Here is a 22,355-nt window from a genome sequence, read left to right as displayed (position 1 = left end):
AACGAGAGAGTTGGGTCGAAGATAATACCCAGATTCTTTACCGAGTCGCCTTGTTTAATTGTTTGGTTGTCAAATGTTAAGGTGGTATTATTAAATAGATGTTGGTGTTGAGCAGGACCGATAATCAGCATTTCCGTTTTCTTAGCGTTGAGTTGCAAAAAGTTAGCGGACATCCATTGTTTAATTTCATTAAGACACGCCTCCAGCTGACTACAATCCGGCGTGTTGGTCAGCTTTAGGGGCATGTAGAGTTGGGTGTCATCAGCATAACAGTGAAAGCTAACACCGTATTTGCGTATAATGTCACCTAGCGGCAGCATGTAAATACTAAAGAGTGCAGGGCCAAGAACTGAACCCTGGGGAACTCCGCACGTTACCTTAACATAGTCCGAGGTCACATTGTTATGGGAGACACACTGCATCCTGTCAGTAAGATAAGAGTTAAACCAAGACAAGGCTAAGTCTGACATCCCAATACGCGTTTTGATACGCTCTAATAAAATATTATGATCAACAGTATCGAAAGCGGCGCTAAGATCAAGAAGCAGCAACATAGATGAAGCATCAGAATCCATCGTTAGCAATAGATCATTAGTCATTTTTGCGAGGGCTGTCTCCGTAGAGTGATTTGCCCTGAAACCGGATTGAAAAGGTTCACAGAGATTGTTAGTCACTAAGTGTTCATTTAGCTGCTGTGCGACAATTTTTTCGAGAATTTTCGAGATAAACGGTAGGTGGGACACCGGCCGGTAGTTTACCATGAGGTCAGGATCGAGGTTAGGTCTTTTGAGTAGAGGATGAATAACCGCTTTTTTGAATGCTAGAGGAACAGTACCAGAGGAAAGTGATAGGTTTATAATATTTAACACTGATGGACCTAATAAAACAAAAAGCTCCTTGATAAGTTTCCCAGGAATTGGGTCAAGTAAACATGTTGTTTGTTTTGTCCCATTTACACATTTTAACAATTCCTCCAATGTTATTTCATCAAAGAGAGAGAAACTATTTTGGAGGGCAATGTCCGTCGTATATACAGTCATATTTGTGTTAATAGAACCCAGTTGTGGCTGGGATGCGTTGTCTTTAATCTCTTTTCTGATGAGTTCAATTTTCTTATTAAAGAAATTCATAAAGTCATCTGCTGAGTGGGTGGAGCTACTGGGAGGAGTCCCTTGTTGGGTTAGCGATGCTACTGTACTAAACAAAAATTTAGGATCATTTTTGTTGAGGTGGATGAGATTTGAGTAATATTTAGCTTTAGCTGAGGTAAGCATGCGTTTATAAGTTATTAAACTATCACTCCATGCTTGATGGAAAACCTCAAGTTTAGTCGCACGCCATTTGCGTTCCAGCTTTCTACATGATAATTTCTGGGCTTTAGTTTCTTCTGTAAACCATGGGGTACGCCTTTTAGGGGCCCTTTTTAGCTTTAGCGGTGCTACAATATCAATGGTGTCGCGCAGGGCGTCGTTAAAGTTGTTAGTGAGGTTATCAATAGAGCCCACATAATTTGGGAATGATGCCATTACTGAAGGCAGTAGGTCAGTAAGAGTCGTCGTTGTGGCAGTATTAATGTTGCGGCTGCTATAGTAGTTATTATTATTATTATTAGTTTGTTGACAATGAGTCAGAACTTCGAATTTTATAAGGTAATGATCGGACATTACTTTAGTGTACGGGAGTATCGTAACTTTAGAGGTGGTGACACCCCTGACAAGCACTAGATCTATCGTATTACCGTTGCGATGCGTGGGTTCATTTATTATTTGTGTAAGACCACAGCTATCAATTATAGTCTGGAGCGCCACGCATGGAGGGTCCGATGGGGTATTCATATGGATGTTAAAGTCTCCCATTATGATTATATTGTCGGCGTGCGTCACTAGATCAGCAACGAACTCTGAAAATTCATTGATAAAGTCCGAATAGGGCCCAGGGGGGCGGTAGATGACAGCCAGGTGGAGAGGCAGCGGTGTGACAAACCTCATAGTGAGCACCTCAAACGAGTTATATTTATTATTTAGGTCCGAGGTAAGGCTAAAGTTTTTGTTGTATATTAGTGCAACACCCCCACCCCTTTTAATGGGGCGGGCAATATGCGTTCCCGCATAGCCAGGAGGAGACGCCTCACCCAGCGCAAAAAATTCGTCTGGTTTGAGCCAGGTCTCGGCTAAACCAACGACATCAAGATTGTTGTCTCTGATGACTTCATTAACTAATAACGTTTTGGAAGACAATGACCTTATGTTTAAAAAGCCCATATTACATGTAGTGGGCTGTTTTGAGGAGTTTTTGTTGAAAGTATCCGTAGTAGCAATATTAATAATGTTACGTTTATTATGCATAGTGCACTTTAAATAATTTCGACCATATCTAGGAATTGATATGACAGGAATTTTTAGATTGTTTGCCACCTCAGTAAAATGCATGTCCACCTCTGACGCAGAAAAAACATTATGTGAGTTGTATATTATTCTAGAAGAATTGCTATGTGTGCAGGGATTATCCAGCCTGGCGCTGGCTAGTTCTAGCTTAACAGACTCATTATTAGCGCTTCTTTGTGGATTAGCATTTAGCTTTTTCGTTAGCCCCGCTAACAACAAAGCATTTAGCTTTGTTGTTAGCCCCGCCCGACACCCCCGCTTCTGCTTCCGAGCGCACCGCTTACGTCTCTTACGCTGACGGTCTCCGCTGGTAGTCGACGCCGCTGCTTCAAAGGCCACTGCTGGATGTAGCTCGCGAAGAATTCCCAAGCTAGCGAGCAGGTCCATCGTACACGCATCTATCAGCCCAAAATGGCCCGATCTCTCCACATCCAGAATAGTAAGTCGGTCGTAAGTGATCACGGAGTGAACACGCTGTGAGCCAGCCATGAAATTGACTGAATTGAGGGGTATTTTTGCCCTCACTTCCAGGAGCGCTCGCACGAAGCCGCTGCTCTGAAGCGCAGCCATCTTGGATCCCATCAGATCCCAAAGAACTATTTTGCACAGGACTCGATACTTCTCCCAACAGTCCCTCATGTATCCGGCAGGAAATGTCCCATCAGGACAGGCAGGTTCCCCCGAAATTGAGAGTTCAATTTATCTTTTCCATGTTTAGATTTTTGAGGAACAGTGCAAAAGGCTCTTAAAAAAGTTGATGAGACAAGGAAGCAAGCAGGAGAGACAATGGAGAGGGAGGGGAAATGTGACCACTGTCGTTAAGAGCCAGAGAGTCTCAAGAGCTCTGTGCTGTTTGTCTGCTAGTCAAAGATCACCTCTATCACAGCACTCTAGTCTTTTTAAGAACCTGCTGCGTAAAATGTGAGTCTCTCGCACGGTTTTTGAACTGAGCTCGCGGGCCACTAGTTGAGTAGCACAAATGATAAAAAAAGAGTGCACCTAAAATGGAATCCTGAGGAACGCCACTGATACAACTAAAGAAGTTAAATCTATGACAACTCACTGCATCTGAAGTAAACAAGCTACAGCGACACTTGAGTTACATATATTACATCACAAAAACATGTGGAACTCCTGAAAAGGAGGACTTTGGACCACAGTGTTCTATGTTAAAATGTCAATGCAAGGATCTGTTTACAGTGTTTACAGTGGTCCAAGTTGCAGCAGGAGCACTCTTGTGTTTTTAGGAATTTGCTGCAACAATGTTTCTCAGACAGACCTGGGGGGCTGCTACGGTGTCATTTAAGTTAATACAAGCCGGATTTTGCCCTGGGTTGCCGTTTAAAAATCCCTTTTCTTCGCTGATAAATTTTAGTGCTCGGGTACGTTAATGAGGTTCATTGGGACTTTGCTTTGACTTCATACACGTACTCTAACTTGTATTTCACTGACACCCGTATGGCCGTTTTTCACCGATAACACAAAGCAGAGACAAAGTTTTCTTTTCCTGAAATATATAACATGGCTTCGATTTCCTGACTTACATTGGTTTAGTTTTACGGACTTTAATGAACAAATGCAGAATAATATCAAAGCACCATTTGCATCCTTCCAAGTGTTCTGTAAGCGGCCCACCACTGACCAACTTTAGCTTCCTGATCCCACTTTTTCCAAATTTTGCCTGTACTAAAATCTAAAATGCTATAAAAATACCATTTTAAAAAATCACATCAGTTGCCAATTGCAAAGCAGCGGTCTCGATGTGAAACGTACTCCATTGTTTCTGGAAGGCTCACGTCGAGATTTTACGTTTTTGTACCTCAGCGTTTCTGCGGCCTCGCTGCGAGCGTGGGCTTCGTAGGCGATGATTCTCACCATTTAAGAGCTATTCCCTCCTGAATTGCGCCTGCCAAACTATGCAGCGTCCCGCCGAGTTCAGAGACGAGGACATGGGTTTGCAGCGAAGCCTAGCGGCTCACACTTCCTATCGGTGACAAGGAGCATCAATCTTAGGCCGCCTTCACTGCTGGACCTTGCCAAGCTCCATTACTGTTGGATCACAGGGAAAAAAAAGACTGTTACTGGAACAAAGCATGGATGTAAAGACCTTGACAAGCAGTGGTTCTGACTGGCAATGTGATAGGTAAACTTGACATTTTTGTACTTTGCTATTTTCTTTGGTCGACTTTTTTTCTTTATTTTCAAGAATAGCCAGCAGATCTGGGTTAAAAATAACTCATTAGTATTAGAGGTATGGACCGGCATAAATGCGGTCGCATATAAACCAAGCTATTGTGTAGTTTGTCCTGAAATAACAAAGACAAATAGAGTTCACGACATGGTCATCCCTCATACACAGTTGATATTCTATTCTCTTGTTGTTTGGCTACTAGCTAACTGTCTTGCTACTGTAGCAAAATAATTAATTCAGCACTTTAAATTCAAAGGGTCATATTATGATGTTTTTCTACATTTAAAACACTTCCTTGTAGTCTACATAGCATGTAATGGTGGTTCTTTGGTCAAAATGTTGCATAGATTACGTTTTACAGACCATTTTCAAGCTGCTTTCTGACCGTCTCTTCAGGATGCGCCGTTTTGTGGGCGGTCTTATTTACGTGCCTCCACTTCTCCTGTCATCTTTGTTGTAGTTTTCAGCGCTTCCATAGCGAGTCTACTGACAGCTATATGTTCGAACTCTATGCTACTTTGTTTTAGAAATGGTAACAATGGAGGATCCATGTGCATGTACGAGCCAGTCTGCCCCACAACAAGAGAATAGAGAAAAATAACTAAGTGATACAGTCGTCCCTTGTTGATCGCAGCTAATTGGTTGCAGGCCTGACTGCGGTTAAGAATGTCGCGAAGTAGGATTATTAATAGTAAATGTTATATTTTCATAATTATAGCAATAAACCTGTTTACGACTTCCTTTTTATCATTATTAGAGCCTTTTAAAACATGAAGTAACACCTACATAGTCACCATTACACTACTTACACCCAATAAAATTGTGTGTGTTACACTTGCCAGTACCAGAATTACATCCTGTGTAATTCTTCTGTTAGAACTGGGTTTCCCAGGTGTTCAAACCGCAGGTGTATGTTCTGCTAAAACGTGGTCAACGACAGTCGCAGCGAATGTCAGCCACGTCATCAGAATTGTGTGTTTCGCCTTGTTTTCCCCCAACTGTTGTCGTTTTACATCGCTCATGTCAAAAGCTCACCAATGTCATGTGGAGCTGTGGTAAACGCGTAGAAATCGCTTACCACTATCCCAATCATCCTCTGTTCAGGCGAGTGTGAAGGTGGCTGCTAATAAAACGGTGTAGCGCCAACAAACTGCAGAAAGTCATACAAACTCAGCAACGAGGGTAAATTTAAGGTTGACGTGTTATCCTAATCTGAAATCCCCCGTTTGTGTCAGATCCTCTAACGCAGGGGTGTCCAAAGTACGGCCCGGTGCCATTTCCTGCCTGCAGCTAATTTAAAAACAATGCTATTACAAAAACAACAACATAAAAGAGCAAACTGGTGAACTGTAACGAGAAAATTATGCAATATTGACACTAATGACACAAAACTGCCATGCAGGCTGTTTTTTCACTATAAAACTGGCATTTGTTGAAAAATAATAAAAGCTTACACTCAACAGATCTGAAGTTGATCTCGAGATTTAAGCATTGAAAGTAAAAATAATATATTTTGAGATATGACTTACTTTTAAAACTTTTTGGGGTCCCCAAGATCTTTAGTCTGATTTTTTGTTTTTTAAACTGTCATTGTTCAAAAAATATTATTGAAACAAAAGCAATGTTGTTATGGATTTTCGACTAATTTAACCTCCTAGGATCTGGTATCCACATACTGTATATGGACATCACATTTTTCACAATACAAGATTATTCTGTACAAGACCCTTGTTTATTATACTGCCAATTAGTAGTGGAGGAAGAGTATACTACAACCCGTCCATTGTGTCCTTGGGCAAGACACTTCACCCTTGCTCCTGATGGGTGCTGGTAGCGCCTTGCATGGCAGCTCCCTCCATCAGTGTGTGAATGTGTGTGTGAATGGGTGGATGTGGAAATACTGTCAAAGCGCTTTGAGTACCTTGAAGGTAGAAAAGCGCTATACAAGTATAACCCATTTATCATTTATTTATAACACATGCTAGATTCAAGATGTCTGAAAACACACCCAAAAGTTCAGATGGCAACTTTCAACTTTTATTTTGTTTACATCATCATTGGGTTCCAAAGAGCCCAAATAGCAAAGATCAATTAAAAATGCATCCCCTACAAGGGTTTTGAGTTTGAGGGTTTGAGGATACGGCTTCAATTACTTCACATCAAAAATTCCATTTTAAATTTTGGGGAAATATTTCACATATTTTGTGTTTTTGACATAAAAAAAACTGTTTTCTTTAACAAAAAAAGGAATAAAACATACAAAATAAAACGTTGTGAACAGCTAGATCTGAAGTATATCTGTAGATATTTAGCAATGAAAGTAAATTTAAAAAAAAATATCTGACTTGTTTTTAAGGGTGAACAGCACATTTTGTTTTATTTAGCCTATTGTTCACAATCATTATGAGAGACAAGAAGACAAGTGTTTTTTTGCATTCTAACATGTAAAAATTGGATCGTTCTAAGTGGCTAGCAATGCAGCTAATGAGAGCAATCAATTCGACCTCTAATTCGCTTCAAAAATGCATTCAAAAACCGTCACCAATACTTCATTTACGTTACTTAACCTGTATAATAACCAAGCTGTAGCGACATTGTTATTGTAAGAGCAAACACTGAGGAACTCTTTTTCTAGCATAGTAACACAATGGCTTGCTTCGGTATTAGCCGTAAAAGCTAGCTACAGTAAGAAGTGAGCTCGCTTCATGTTTGAGCTTGTAATACACAACACAATTTGATAAGACACCAATCTGTACTGACTGAAAAACATGAACAATAATAATACAGTATCTGTAAAGTATTAGCCCACATTTAATGTTTTGCTTGTACACAGCTAGCTCAACAGCGTATGTACTGTAGTTGTAATAACACGCATGATGTGCTGCGTGTATCATGATCAATATTAAAGTGACTCACTTGATGGACAGTTGTCCGTCTGGTCCAGCTGGCCTGGGACGTTTTTTACGGTTTATTTTGGGAAAGCACTCCATTTATGTCGGCATAGCTTGGCTCCAAGTTCCACATTTACAGCATCAAAGTCACGCCGACCTCAGTCTCTCGGCTTCTATAAGCAGCATTTCGTCCTCCGTATATTCAACTTCAAAAAGAAAAGGTTGTGAATCTTCATTTGTTAAAAAATAGTCATCTTCGATATATATATATATATATATATATATATATATATATATATATATATATATATACATATATATATATATATATATATATATATATATATCTATACTTGGTGTTATAAAACTTTAATGTAGGTAGTGTGTGAGTGTGAATGTTGTCTGTCTATCTGTGTTGGCCCTGCGATGAGGTGGCGACTTGTCCAGCGTGTACCCCGCCTACCGCCCAAATGCAGCTGACATAGGCTCCTGCACCCCCGGTGACCCTGAAAGGGACACGTAGTAGAAAATGGATGGATGGATGGAGGGTTTTGAAGTTGCTTTTGAGGGCTTTGAAGGCTACAACGGTGTCTCCCCTTAGCCGCATCTTCCAAGCATTTTTTTATCATCTTTAAAATGAAAAAAAAAAAGAAAAAGATGTGTGTTTTTGCCTCTCATAATGATGACTGAGACCCTTTTGGGTCCCCGGGACCTTCAACGTTCAGCAAAATTGCGGTTAGCTCTGTTTACCATAAATATTGTATTAGTTTTAAAAATGAAAATATCCGAATGGCTTCGGATGCTTTCATATTTTTAAAATGTGCGGTTCTCAGTGGAACAAGTTTGGACACCCCTGCTCCTAACACCTCCCTGGGACCGTCACTCACACACCTGCTGAAGTCCAGCAATAACACGGCCTCCAAAACGCAAATATCGCTCGCTTGCGGTGGTTCCCTCTCGGAATTCTTCCCCTGGAGGAGTTCCGCCTTTTCACTGATTGGAACTTGGAAGAGTGTCGGTGCAGGTTCACGCGGCGCGCACTCTGACTTCCCAACAATGTGTTTGTTCAGGTGCTGGAGACCCCCGACCTTTGGGCTTGATGACTGTCAGCTTTGATAGAATTCACAACCAGAGTTTAGCGTGTGTGTGTGTGTGTGTGTGTGTGTGTGTGTGTGTGTGCGTGTGTGCGTGTGTGCGTGTGCGTGTGTGCGTGTGTGCGTGTGTGCGTGTGTGCGTGTGTGCGTGTGCGTGTGCGTGTGCGTGTGCGTGTGCGTGTGCGTGTGCGTGTGTGTGTGTGTGTGTGTGTGTGTGTGTGTGTGTGTGTGTGTGCACTGAATCACATGGTTGAGCACAGCTGGCACGTGCAAACACTATTTCAGGTTGTTTGTGAGAACAATCTTGCAATAAAGTAAAAACCAGCGCGCTAATAAAACCTGAGTATTTATTTAAGTGGGGCTCAGTCGTAGAATTAAATCAGAAAGACCCTCCTAGGCAAGGCTTCTGTTTAGAGCCGCATCTTAATTTCACGGAACCTGTGCTGCTTTACGATATTATTTGAGGATTACCGTTCGCCACTGCTAGCCAAAAGCGGACGGAAGGTGCCAAGTTGACGTGGTGGTCCGGAACCTTCTCAGTGATCCCGTAAAACTTGACAAGCTTGTTAAGGTGAAGTGTGACGCCGATATAAGTGTCGCTCACAACAGCTGAGGAATGATGACTCGAGCGCTGGATTCTGAGCAGCGGCAGGATAACAAACATCGACCTGCATGTTCACGTGGTTTATGTTCTTCCTGCAGAGGTGTCCGTCTTGTGGGCGGCCCACCAGGTTCACCACAGTTCGGAATACTTCAACTTCAGCACGGCCCTACGGCAGCCTCTCACGCAGCAGCTAACATCCTGGGTACGTATGTTCCTGTTCCTTCAAGACCCAATTTGATAGTAATTTTCAACAAATGTATACGCTGTGAAATGAGTTGTTTACACATAAATGTTTTGTGAAGAATTATTGCCCTACCTTAATTATTTTCAAACGGTGTCGGCTGATAAAACACAACAAAAGTCATCGTCAGGGACCCACTAGCTGCAGAAGCTAGCTCCACACTGCAAAAAGTCAGTGTTCAAAAACAAGAAAAAAAATACAAAAATTAGGGGTATTTTATTTGAACTAAGCAAAATGATCTGCCAATAGAACAAGAACATTTGGCTTGTCAAGACTTTCCAAAACAAGTAAAATTAGCTAACCTTAATGAACCCAAAAATACTTTAAAATAAGTATATTCTCACTAATAACAACTGCACTTTTCTTGGTAGAAAAAAAAGGAGACCTTTTTGCTCAATATGTTGAAAAATATTCTTAAATTAAGTAAATGCTAGTGCCATTATCTTGACATAATGATATGCGCTCGGCATTACATTTCTTGAAACCAGCAAACTTATACTAAAAACTAATTTATTGTTCTTAATGGAAAGGCAACAAGGCAACCGCTTGTTACTCTCGGGGTCTTCTAGCCGCTCAGGCAAATCATATTGTCTAAAAATGCATTTTTCCATCGACAACATGACATCATCGCGCCAAGTGCGTGCTCTTTCAGTCAATTAGTGCGCATATATACAGCCCGGCCCCCGGCCAAAAATGTTTTAATTGTAATTTTGAAGAATGTACCTGAATGTGCATGATCTATTTCTGTTCAAAATTGTTAGAAATGTCACATGTTAAATGTTTAAATATTAACTGTCAGTTTACTGTACTGTGCCAACTGTACTACTATATGAGTAAGTATTTTCTATTGTTTCATTGAAAATAAAACAGCAAAGTCCATTTGGCTGTCGTCATATGAGACACGATTGTGTCAAAGTCATGATTTTTTTTTTTACATGCTTGAAATAAGAAATTATTACTTTAAAAAAGTAGTTTTATACTTGTGAGTGTTGATAACACAGCTTTGCAACAGTTGATATTCTAGTTTCAAGCATGTTTTACTCAATATATGTCATAAAATCTCAGCTATAAGCTGTAATATCTTACTGAGATCATTTAGGACCAAAACCCTTAAAACAAGTAAAACACTCTAACATAAAATCTGCTTAGTGAGAAGAATTATCTTATCAGACAGAAAATAAGCAAATATCACCCTTATTTGAAATATTTAATCTTACTTAGATTTCCGTTTTTGCAGTGTACAATCAGCTAAACCGGCTCTTTAGTGCCGCCCTAGTGGTTCCCTGGAGCATTTAAAAAAAATAATTGAAAATGGAAAAAGATGGGGGAATTTTTTTTTTTGTTTAGTATGTTTTTTGTTTGAGAACAAACATGACACAAACCTTCCTAATTGTTAGCCCGCTGTTTAATATGTTCGTATGTATGCTTCACTGATGAGAGTACTTGGTGAACATCGTTTTGTCTTACTAATTTCAGCGGTTCTTGAACTCACCATAGTGTGGACTGTGACGCAACAGTTTGTTTACATGTAAAATCTTCCACTCCTTCTTTGTCTCATTTTGTCCACCAAATGTTTCATGCTGTGCGTGAATGCATAAAGGTGAGCTTTGTTGATGTTAATGACTTGTTGGCGTGCTAATCAGGCATATTTGATCAGTGCATGACTGCAAACTAATCAATGCTAACATGCTATTTAGGCTAGCTGTATGTACAAATTGCATCATTATGCCTCATTTGTAGGTATATTTGAGGTCATTTAATATCCTTTACTTTTATCCTCTTTGTATATAAATTATATTTGCATGTCTCATGACACATTATCTGTATGTATGTAATATTGGCTGCATTTCAGTTGTTTGTGTGCCATGTTGTTCCAGACCACAGCAAACATTACCTAGCTTGCCAAAGACATACTTGCCAACCCTCCCGTTTTTAGCGGGAGAATCCCGGTATTCAGCGCCTCTCCCGACAATCTCCCGGCAGAGATTTTCTCCCGACAAACTCCCAGTATTCAGCCGGAGCTGGAAGCCACGCCCCCTCCAGCTCAATGCGGACCTGAGTGGGGACAGCCGTTCTCACGTCCGCTTTCCCACAATATAAACAGCTTGCCTGCCCAATGACGTCATAACATCTAAGGCTTTTAGAGAGTAGAGTGCACAACAAGGAGAGAGAGTTCTTGGTTTCTTATGTGGGTTTATTGTTAGGCAGTTTCATTAACGTCCTCCCAGCGCAATAACAACACACAACAACAGCAGTCACGTTTAGTCTACCGTAAAGCAGTTCGTCTGCAGTAAACAGCAATGTTGTGACACTCTTAAACAGGACAATACTGCCATCTACTGGATAGCCTGCAGAACACTGACATTGTAATATTTTATTTATATGTATAATAGAATTAAAAAAAATATATATATATATATATATATATATATATATATATATATATATACATATATATATATATATATAGCTAGAATTCACTGAAAGTCAAGAATTTCATACATATATATATATATATATATGAAATGCTTGATTTGGTGAATTCTAGCTGTAAATATACTCTCCTCTTAACCACGCCCTTAGCCACGCCCCCCCCGATATCGGAGGTCTCAAGGTTGGCAAGTATGGCCAAAGATTGTAATAAATCTATTAAAAGAAGACAGCCTTAACTTGGACACACACATCTATACCTTTAGCCATTAAAAGCCAGTAATTTCCAGGAGTTATCTCACCTTCTGAGTAGCCTCTGATTTACTAATGGTTTCTAATGTTGTAAAAATGTGTAGAATAAATATTACATTTGAACATTTCTGTCAACGAAGATTTGCTTCAGCCTGCGACACGTAGTCATTTTGATAGTAGGCTTTTATAGCTAATATAGACACTTATGTCATGCGTTGCTTTCATTATAAGACTTATATACCGGTACGGCTTTTCATTTTTTGCGGCTCCAGACAGATTTGTTTTTTGTATTTATGGTCCAATATGGCTCTTTCAACGTTTTGGGTTGCCGACCCCTGATCTAAACCAACTCAATAACTCCACGGTGATGTTTTAGTGAATTTATTGAGGAAATTGTGAAACTAAAACAATACAAAAAGAACGCCATTGTAAGTTAATAATACTAACACAGACACTTGTAAACGTCTTAGCATACGAGCTAATGCTAACGGCGCTAGCTTCATTACATTACGACAGCGCGTACAAATATGCATGGAAACACTTCTACAGACATCACACATAGGACGGTTTAATAAGTGAGAATTGTTTAATTTAAACTGTTAAACTTACTAACGTTGGTTGAAGGGATAAATGAAGAATCCTTTTGAGCAAAAACGCAATGGACGTTTATTTCCGGGTTACGTCATCAAAACAGAAAGTACAATTTCAACCCGCAATTCCTTCAGTGAGCGAACTCGTCCAAAAGATGGCGCCCTAGCACAAACAATAACACACTATTTCAGTCATCTGCTTGGGTTTAATGCAAATCCTCGAACACAAAACATTATTGGAATTAGCGAAAGAAAGAAAAAATCCATAAATTAGCCGCTCCATCTTATAAGCTAATAATATACATCTAGGAAATAAATAGCGGTTTATGGTTTACGGTTTTACTGTATTTTATAAAAAAATATTTCAGGACAGTGCACGTTAATGAACAGTCTGCTGCACAGACCGTAAATGAGCCAGATTATAGCATAGTTGCTCATTTCCATCTGTGCTGTGTGGCTGGCACTGGTTTGATTGATTGATTGACTTCATACAAAGTGTATAAGAACTGTCCCAAACTCCTGCAGCGTCTGTGGAAAATCCTGTGAGTCTTCTGGAGAAGGGGGAGGATCCCTGAGCAATGGCGAGTGGCGGAAGGGGTATGGATCCCAAAGGAGGAAAACTCCACTCAGCTAGACCAGTTCCGCATCATCTCCCTGCTGTGTGTTGAGGCAAAGGTTTTCTTCAGCGCCGTTTCCAAACGACTGTGTACCTACCTGGCAAATAACACCTACATCGATACATCTGTCCAGAAAGGCGGCATTTCAGGAATTTCAGGTTGTATGGAGCATACCGGTGTGGTGACGCAGCTCATCCGGGAGGCTCGAGAGAACAAGGGCAACCTATCAGTACTGTGGCTTGACCTGGCAAACGCTTTCGGCTCTATTCCGCACAAGCTCGTTCAACTCACTCTGATGAAACATCATGTACCCAGCAGGTGTAGAGACCTCATTGCTGATTACTACAGCAATTTCAGGATGAGGGTCTCTTCCGGACCAACAACATCCAGTTGGCACAAAGTGGTGATTGGTATTATCACAGGGTGTACTATCTCTGTGACACTGTTCTCACTAGCCATGAACATGCTCACCAAGTCTGCTGAGCCAGAGTGCAGAGGGCCCCGCACAAATTCCGGACAAAGGCAACCACCCATCAGGGCATTCATGGATGACCTCACAGTCATGACAGAATCAGTCCCAGGCTGCCGTTGGATTCTGAAGGGACTTGAAAAGGGCCCGGATGCGTTTCAAACCCGCCAAATCCAGATCAATGGTGCTGAAGAAGGGGAAGGTGGAGAACAAGTTCCGGTTTAACATCACAGGCATGGCCATTCCAACTATCTCAGAGAAGCCAGTCAACAGCTTGGGCAAGGTTTTTGACTGCTCTTTGAGAGACACAACATCCATCCAGTCGACATGCGCTGAGTTGGATGGCTGGCTGAAATCCGTGGACAAGTCAGGCTTACCTGGGAAGTTTAAAGCCTGGATTTACCAGCATGGCATTCTTCCCAGGATCCTATGGCCCCTCCTCATCTACTCGTTCCCCATCACGACCGTTGAGATCCTAGAGCGGAGGGTCAGTAACCACCTCCGGAGATGGCTGGGACTACCTAAGAGCCTGAGTAGCATTGCACTCTACGGGAACAGCAACAAACTGCAGTTGCCTTTCAAATCCTTGGAGGAGGAATTTAAGATAACTAGAGCCAGAGAAGTGGTACAGTATAGGGACTCAAGTGATCCGAAGGTGGCCAAAGCAGGGATCCAAGTGAGTACTGGCAGGAAATGGAGGGCAGAGGAAGCAGTTCAGGAGGCAGATGCATGGCTGCGACACAGGAGCCTGGTTGGAGCAGTCACACGGGGTCGAGCTGGGCTGGGATCCTTTCCAACTCCCCAAATGAACACTAGGGGGAAGGAAGGCCAACGTCTTGTTCAGGATGAGGTGAGAGCGGCAGTGGAGGAGACAAGAACCTTCAAGGCTGTTGGAATGAAGCAACAGGGAGCTTGGACAAGATGGGAGAATGCGGTTGAGAGGAGAGTGACCTGGGCTGAGCTTTGGAAAGCCGAGCCGCAACGCATCAAATTTCTCATCCAGGCAGTGCTCCCAAGCCCTTCAAACCTGCACACATGGGGCATAGCAGAGACACCAGCATACCCACTGTGCTCCAAGCGAGGAACCCTGGAACACATCCTCAGTTGCTGTACAAGGCCACTTGGAGATGGAAGGTACAGGTGGAGGCATGACCAAGTCCTGAAGACCATCGCTGAAGCCATTAGCACAGGACTTTCATGGGCAAAACAGTTCCACCCCTCCAAGAAAACCATCGCCTTTGTCAGAGCTGGGGACACGCCAACTCCTGCTAGAAGAACATCAGCAGGCATCCTGACGTCTGCAAAAGACTGGCAGTTGCTGGTGGACCTTGAAAACCAGCTGAATTTTCCCAGCCATATCGCAGTCACCACCCTGCGACCCGACATTGTCCTTGTGTCTGAGTCCACCAAACAAGCTGTGCTGCTGGAGCTGACAGTCCCGTGGGAAGATCGCCTGGAAGAAGCCTTCGAGAGGAAGCTCTCCAAGTATGCAGGAATGGTCAGCGACTGTCAACAGGCTGGTTGGAGAGCAAGGTGTTTCCCTGTGGAGGTTGGATGCAGAGGATTTGCAGCCCGTTCCTTGGTCAGAGCCTTCAGCAGTTTGGGCATCGATGGAGAGAGAAAGAGGAGAGCCATCCGCAGTACCACCGAAGCGGCGGAAAGGGCCTCGAGATGGTTGTGGCTCGAAAGAGGAGATCCTTGGAGTCATGGTAGCTAGCTAGCCGTCTGGACACAAACCGGGGGATTTGATCACCCCCGGTTGGGTCGCTTGGAGGAGGGCGTATGACCAGTTGAGAGACCTGAAACGCCCGGTGAATCCAAGAGGTCACTGAGGATGTGTCCAGACTAAGCATCAGTAGATGTATGTACACAACAAACTTTTATTAGTAGATTGCACAGTGATACATATTCCGTACAATAAACCACTAAATGGTAACACCCAAATAAGTTTTTCAACTTGTTTAAGTCGGGGTCCACTTAAATTGATTAACTGGGAGCAAGGATGGTTAAGTGTCTTGCCCAAGGACACAACAGCAGTGACTAGGACGGCAGAAGCTGGATTCATACTAGGAACCCTCATTTTTCTGGACAACAATAAGCTCCACCGCGCCCACCTAACCTTGATGTTGGAATTTAGACTGTTCGAAAGTGCTTTTAGAAACGAGCAAACACAACACAAACAGAGCACGATAAAAAATAAATAAATGTATCTTAATATGTGTAGTGAAGTTTGTTTTTATTCTTATTTTTAGTTTTTAAAAGTTATCCTACGTGAAGTAGTGCCGGTAATCAGAGGAGGTATCATGTCTATAAGGAAGTTTTTTTTATCTTCACAACTTAATGAAAATAAAAAATATAAAACAAGCATTTAGGTGCATTTTCTCTAAAAAGTGAGGGGATTGTTATATTTTTATCAGTCTCCTGGGACATTTGTACTGTATACTACTGTATATTCTGTATATATATATTTTTTAAATAATTTTAATATTTCACTTTCGCTTTCAAAAGACTAGTTAAATTGTCTGGTAGTGATGGGAAAATAATTGTTTTTAATTTTTTTGTGGTGTTTGGGTTTTATCTTGTTCAGATCTTCTACCTGCCCATGGCTCTGGCTGTGCCTCCCTCAGTCTTTGCCGTCCACATCCAATTGAATCTGCTCTTCCAGTTCTGGCTGCACACAGAGGTCAGCTTTTTGTCACAAACACGACTTTACCTTGGTGTATGACCCTTGACCTGACTGGTATTTCTTGCACAGTACCTCCGAATAATTTTTTTTAATCAGATTTGTAATGATGCAGTTGTAACATGGACAGTATTTTGTTTTTCTTTTGAACCAACAGCTTTCTGCTTCTCAAGACTGATAAATGGCAAATGGGTTGTACTTCTATAGCGCTTTTTCTACCTTTTTAAGGAACTCGAAGCGCTTTTACACTATTTCCACATTCACACACACACACATTCACACATTCACACACTGATGGATAAACCGGTTAATGGGTTAGTTTTTGCCTCATTCCTGTAAGAATCCTGCGTGTGACTGAAGCATTAAGGAGCGGGACTATCCAGGTCTAGTTGCAGTGCGCTCAAAGAGCCACAGCAGATAATATTGTATTGTCTCTTTCTCTTTGGGATTTTTACGGTCGGTAGTGCATTCTTCACTCACGCTTTAAGTGATGTATGAGGCAAAAACAAACCCGGATCCACTGTATATCTATTTTTTTTGTAAATGTAGATTTAGGTGTTGTTATTTGCACACCTGCAGGTAAGAAAGAGTCAAACAAATTTGGGTTTGCGGAAGTGTATCTCTGACAAGAGCCAGTCTCTTCAGTATCTACAGTCGTCTCTCTGCAAACTTTTAGCACTTTTCAAACGCTGCGGAAAGGAACAAGACTTTTCTTTGCGGCTGGCTTTAGGGCATGGTTGTTTTAGACTTTTAAAATTACCGTCATAGTGATGCTGGCGTTTCACGTGGCTGATAAAGTTTGTTTTTTTATTTTCCCCCTCCCTGTGTAATGTTTGCAGAAATGTTGTTGCAAATTATAGCACCAATAAGCCCCACAAGATGGACATCATTTTTGTTTACAATGAACTCAGGGGAGGGTTAGGCTTATAGGCTTACAGCGCAGCAAGTAGAAAAAAAGGAGCACTTGATTTGCTCACCGTAATAGAACTAGAGCACAGTACGAGTAATCTTGCCTCATTGGAGCATTTTATTTATCGGTAATTCGAGCTATTTCATAATATTATCTATTGTGCACTCCTAAATCTTTCACTGCATATTATGATTCACACAAGCACCTTTAAAAGGGACCTGCACAAAATTGCCTATCATTTCGAATCCTTATGAGAGACAAGAACATGTCTTTTTTTATGCATTCTAACTCGTAAATAAAAGTCAGCTAACAATGGAGCCAATGTAGTGATGATGTCATTGCGTGTATTGCACCCATAAAACCCATTAACCCTTGTGCAATGTTCATATTGTTGTTACTCAGCCAGTGTTTGTGGGGCTGATGGACCCGTTGCATTTTGTGGCTTTTAATGCCTCACATTCAAACACTTTTATGTTAAAATACTGAACAGATGTTTACCTTATCCCAATAAACATCTGTTCAGTATTTTAACATAAAAGTGTTTGATTGTGAGGCATTAAAAGCCACAAAATGCAATGGGTCCATCAGACCCACAAACGCTGGCTGAGTAACAACAATATGAACGTTGCACGGAAAATTTCTCTGCCAGTTTCTGCATCTCACAGGGATTCTTCTTTTGTGTTTCCCACACAATGTTGCAACATTGTTTGTCAACACTGTCTGCTCTCATTTTCTCGCACATTTGACCCTCTGATGTTCTGTGTACCTACACTCTGTCCTCCTCCTGTCTAGGCCTGCTGTGTGTGTGTGTGTGTGTGTGTGTGTGTGTGTGTGTGTGTGTGTGTGTGTGTGTGTGTGTGTGTGTGTGTGTGTGTGTGTGTGTGTGTGTGTGTGTGTGTGTGTGTGTGTGTGTGTGTGTGTGTGTGTGTGTGGTACACAGAACATCAATTTCCACACAGGTGGACACGGACATCTTATATGTAATAGAAATGTGTAGGGGGGGGGTGTATGGTGTGTGGTCATTAAATATGTATTCTGATATATATTCTTCACAGAAAATGAGCCAAATTAATTAATTGTATCATTTTTCTTTTAATAAAAAATGAAAACGGGTCCCACAGACCCGAACACAACACAAGGGTTAAAAACATCCAAAGAGGGCCAACAATACCCCATTACCATTTTGTGACCTTGATATTAACCAAGTATTAGCAATATTGTTATTATAGGCGCTAATGTTTAGGACCTTCTTTTAGTGGCACATTGATCACAGAGAGCTAACTAGCTTTTACTGCTGTATTGACATCATCAGCTGGTGAGCTGCTGCACCGCCTCTGAGCTGGTGAAAGTTAATTCTAGATTATAAATCATGCCTTTCACCTGGACAGCAGAATATTGTGGACATGAACCGAGAATTTGTTTAACTTTGACAACCAATTTATACCCGGCAATGATGAGAAAGACATGAAAAGGCACTCTTTTAGACCTACCTTTTTAATTAACTCTTCGCAAGGATTTTGATTAATTCTTTATCTAAACGGGAATATATAAACATCCCATCAGTCTGCATCCCAGGGAGAACAGACATTGTACAGTAAGTTGTAGTTTTATTATGTTGTCTCAAATATAGTCTGCATGAGTAGTAGTGTTGTTGTTGTTGAAGGGAAAATGGAACGTTGTGATGCGTCTGTGACGCCGTATGCTTAAAATTAGCAAAATATGTAAACATTAAAAGTTATTATGAATGTGCCTGTTACTACATTGCATGTATTCTTACAGTGTGTATATAAAACCAGTGTGCTTTATAGGCGAAATCTTGCGACTCCAATTAGCTCCATTGTTAGCTGACTTTTGCTAACATTTATTTTGGTGTCAGAATGCATAAAAAAAAATGTGTGATCTTGTCTTACTTATACAGGCAAAAATCTTAAGTATAAATCCTAAACAAGCATGTTGTGTAAGGTTTATTTTTTTAACAACTCTCTTTTACACTGTAGCCATTTGGTGTCTAGGTAGATGTTCTTTATTGATACCATGAGGGAAATGAAGGCCTGTTGCAGCAACCTTTATATTATTTATGTAGTCTGTCTATGAATAAATGCTGTTGCTGGAAAGGATTTCATTCCGTATCGGAGTGTCCCAGTGCCAGCACTAATCTGTCCTCTTTAGTCCAGACGGCCACGGAACCTGTCCTCAATAAAAAATAATGAGATACTATGAAATATTCCAAACAGAAGCGCATGGCCTCTCTCTCTGCCTCGCAGAACCACGGCGAGTATCACTTTTACGACGCTTCCAGGGAATGAATGGAGTTGGAACCCCTTCCAAAACCTTCAGTGCGCTATTAGCCAAGGCGCTCGTAATAGTCGTCATTTTCTGAAGGGAGGTAATTTATGCCTTCTTTATGGTTTTTTTTTTCTTTCTTCCCCCGTGTAATTCATTGGCACGCAAGTGCTGCTCTCATCCAGACGCAATCAAAGTGAAGTGACGGGATTCTTTTAGTCCAGGCAAAACTACCAGACGCTACATTACGTGGTAATAACTGTAGTAATTGCTGGCAAACTGTGCATTTCTTCTCCACCCTGATAGTCGCGTGGAATATGTCAAGGTTTTCTATGACCTCACCAACAGTCTGTTTGGCATTCAAGACCAAGACTGTCTTAAAAGAGACGTTCATAGTTTATATAACTCACTTTTTTTTTTTTTAAGGTGGTCCAAGACTTGGGACCTTTGGAATGGATCTTCAACACTCCAAAGCATCACAGAGTTCACCACGGTAAAAAGCAGTTTGAGCTACATTTTTGCTGACCTTTTAGTTTTTATTTTAGTTGTATGATGCAGTCCAATGTGAAAAATGGATGGGGGATCAGGAATGTCCCAGGAGGCACAAGACATTGAAACAACATTGAGAACTTGTTGAATCAGGTCCTGACTTTGAACAACTCAAACATAACGTTGAAACAACAGGCTTTTTGACAATGTTCAATCAATGTTGTGTTCTGATGTTGATATGACCATTGAAATTTGGTCATTTTCCATCCAATATTCTACATCACAAATACAACATTGAAACAACATGCTTTTTGACAACGTTTAATGAATGTTGTGTTCTCACGTTGATTTGACCATTGAAATTTGGTCATTTACCAACCAATATTCTACAACACAAATACAACGTTGAAACATCATGCTTTTTGACAACGTTTAATCAATGTTGTGTTCTCACGTTGATTTGACCATTGAAATTTGGTAATTTACCAACCAATATTCTACAACACAAATACAACGTTGAAACCTCATGCTTTTTGACAACGTTTATTCAATGTCATTGATTTGACCATTGAAATTTGGTAATTTCCCAACCAACAACGTGGATCCAACATTAGACATCAACAATGTCTCAATTTAGAAATACAACTATTTTGCAATGTTGTTTCAAAGTCATTTTTAAAGGACATGCATTTATAATCAACGTTGTATCAATGTCTTGTCCCTGCTGGGATGTAGTATTCTCCTAACCTGAAGCGCTTTTCCACCAGGGAGGAATGAGTACTGCATTGACAAGAACTACGGGGGCATTCTGATCATATGGGACCGATTGTTCGGTAAGTATTCTCCTTTTAGTGCTGGAATGAGCAAATTATTAATAATGTGAAGATTTTTGTCTGTTACGTTGTTGTTACATCAAGTACACTATCCTCAAGTGGATAAACGCCCCGTGCTAAATCCGTAGTGATTAACCCTGCTTATTGTCATCTTTTATCATTTGAATCCATTTATAAGATTGCAATGGTGGTGTTTTGGGTGTTTTCTGATGGAATTCACACTTTAGATTATTTCAGATAACTAAAATAACATGGATTAATTTAGTCAACAACAAGACTTGAGTCCAGGGGTAAGTAACCCAAAATGCTGAAAGAGCTATATTGGACCAAAAATACAAAAAACTGTAGCCGCAAAAAAATTTACGCCTTATATAAGTGTTATAATGAAGGCAACACTTGATGTAAATGTCTATATTAGCTTTATTTTGCACTTAAGTGACATAGATCTGATTTTTTTTTTTGCCAGTCTAAACGCTCGAAAGTGCTTCAAATCTGGGGCCGTACTTATTAAGCTTCTCAGAATTACTCCTAAGAAGTCTGCTAAGAGTTGACTTAAGAAAAAAGTTAGTTATCAAGCGTCTTACTCAAAATTTCAGCGAAGTGTAGGACTGAATCTTAAGTGTCACACTCAAAGCTGAATTACGACATTACTATGTGCCGTAAATGGAATTTTAGGTGACGTCATTTCTGTGTCCATAGAAATGACCAATCACGGAAGGGAATCCGTTGTCTAAGAATAAAGAAATATCTTGGAAATATTTAATTGGACAATGGGAGTGTATATTTTGACAATAAACTACAAAATAATACAAAACAAACTAGTCCCCGCCGGCACTCACGCTACCGCTCCCTCTCTTCTCTTCTCTCGCCCACACACTCACTGACGTCACTCACCTCACGGCCACACACATATGCTACTGTCATAACATTTTCTTTCCAATTCATTAATTAGGCAACTAATTTGAAACTGGTGTGGGTGGCTCTATATGTACTAGCCCACTGCAGCCACATGCAGAAATCAACATGGAATCGAAAAGTATTAAATCTGTGACAAAAATAATACCCGCTCTGTCTAAACGATACCGTTTGATCAGCTGCTCGTCATCAAACAAATCCAGGACATCGTTCCGCTCCCTGAATGTTCGCGCACGTCTCTCTCGCCTCAGTGCCATCCCCTGCTGGCAACTCCTAACCACTTAAGACACCTCTGAAGGTCTCTTAAATATCGTGGAGAGTAGGAGTGATTCTTAGACTTAAGAATGTTGATAAAAAGCTTTTATTCTTAAGTTTGAGAGTAGGACTAAATTTCGCAAATTCTCAGGACTTAAGTGTAAAATGGCACTCTAAGAAGCTTGATAAGTACGGCCCCTGATCATCAGATTCAGGCCACATCA

General features: G+C 40.9%; 1 protein-coding gene across 3 annotated transcripts in view; it reads left to right on the top strand.

Moving 5' to 3' along the window:
* The window catches only part of agmo (alkylglycerol monooxygenase), a 225,284-nt gene that overhangs the window by 78,919 nt on the left and 124,010 nt on the right, over positions 1-22,355 (top strand). For all 3 annotated transcript variants that reach the window (XR_009827738.1, XM_062062713.1, XM_062062715.1), the window contains exons 4-7: positions 9,263-9,366; positions 16,351-16,446; positions 20,066-20,132; positions 20,896-20,961. Coding sequence is in view for 2 of the 3 variants with exons in the window: in XM_062062713.1 (XP_061918697.1) it covers positions 9,263-9,366; positions 16,351-16,446; positions 20,066-20,132; positions 20,896-20,961 (333 nt within the window). In the remaining variant the exon portion in view is untranslated. The remainder of the gene's footprint in view (positions 1-9,262; positions 9,367-16,350; positions 16,447-20,065; positions 20,133-20,895; positions 20,962-22,355) is intronic.

Source organism: Entelurus aequoreus, linkage group LG11, assembly GCF_033978785.1.
Source record: "Entelurus aequoreus isolate RoL-2023_Sb linkage group LG11, RoL_Eaeq_v1.1, whole genome shotgun sequence".
Classification (NCBI taxonomy): Eukaryota; Metazoa; Chordata; class Actinopteri; order Syngnathiformes; family Syngnathidae; genus Entelurus; species Entelurus aequoreus.
Note: the sequence above shows the minus strand (reverse complement) of the source record. Positions and strands in the feature narration are given on the sequence as shown.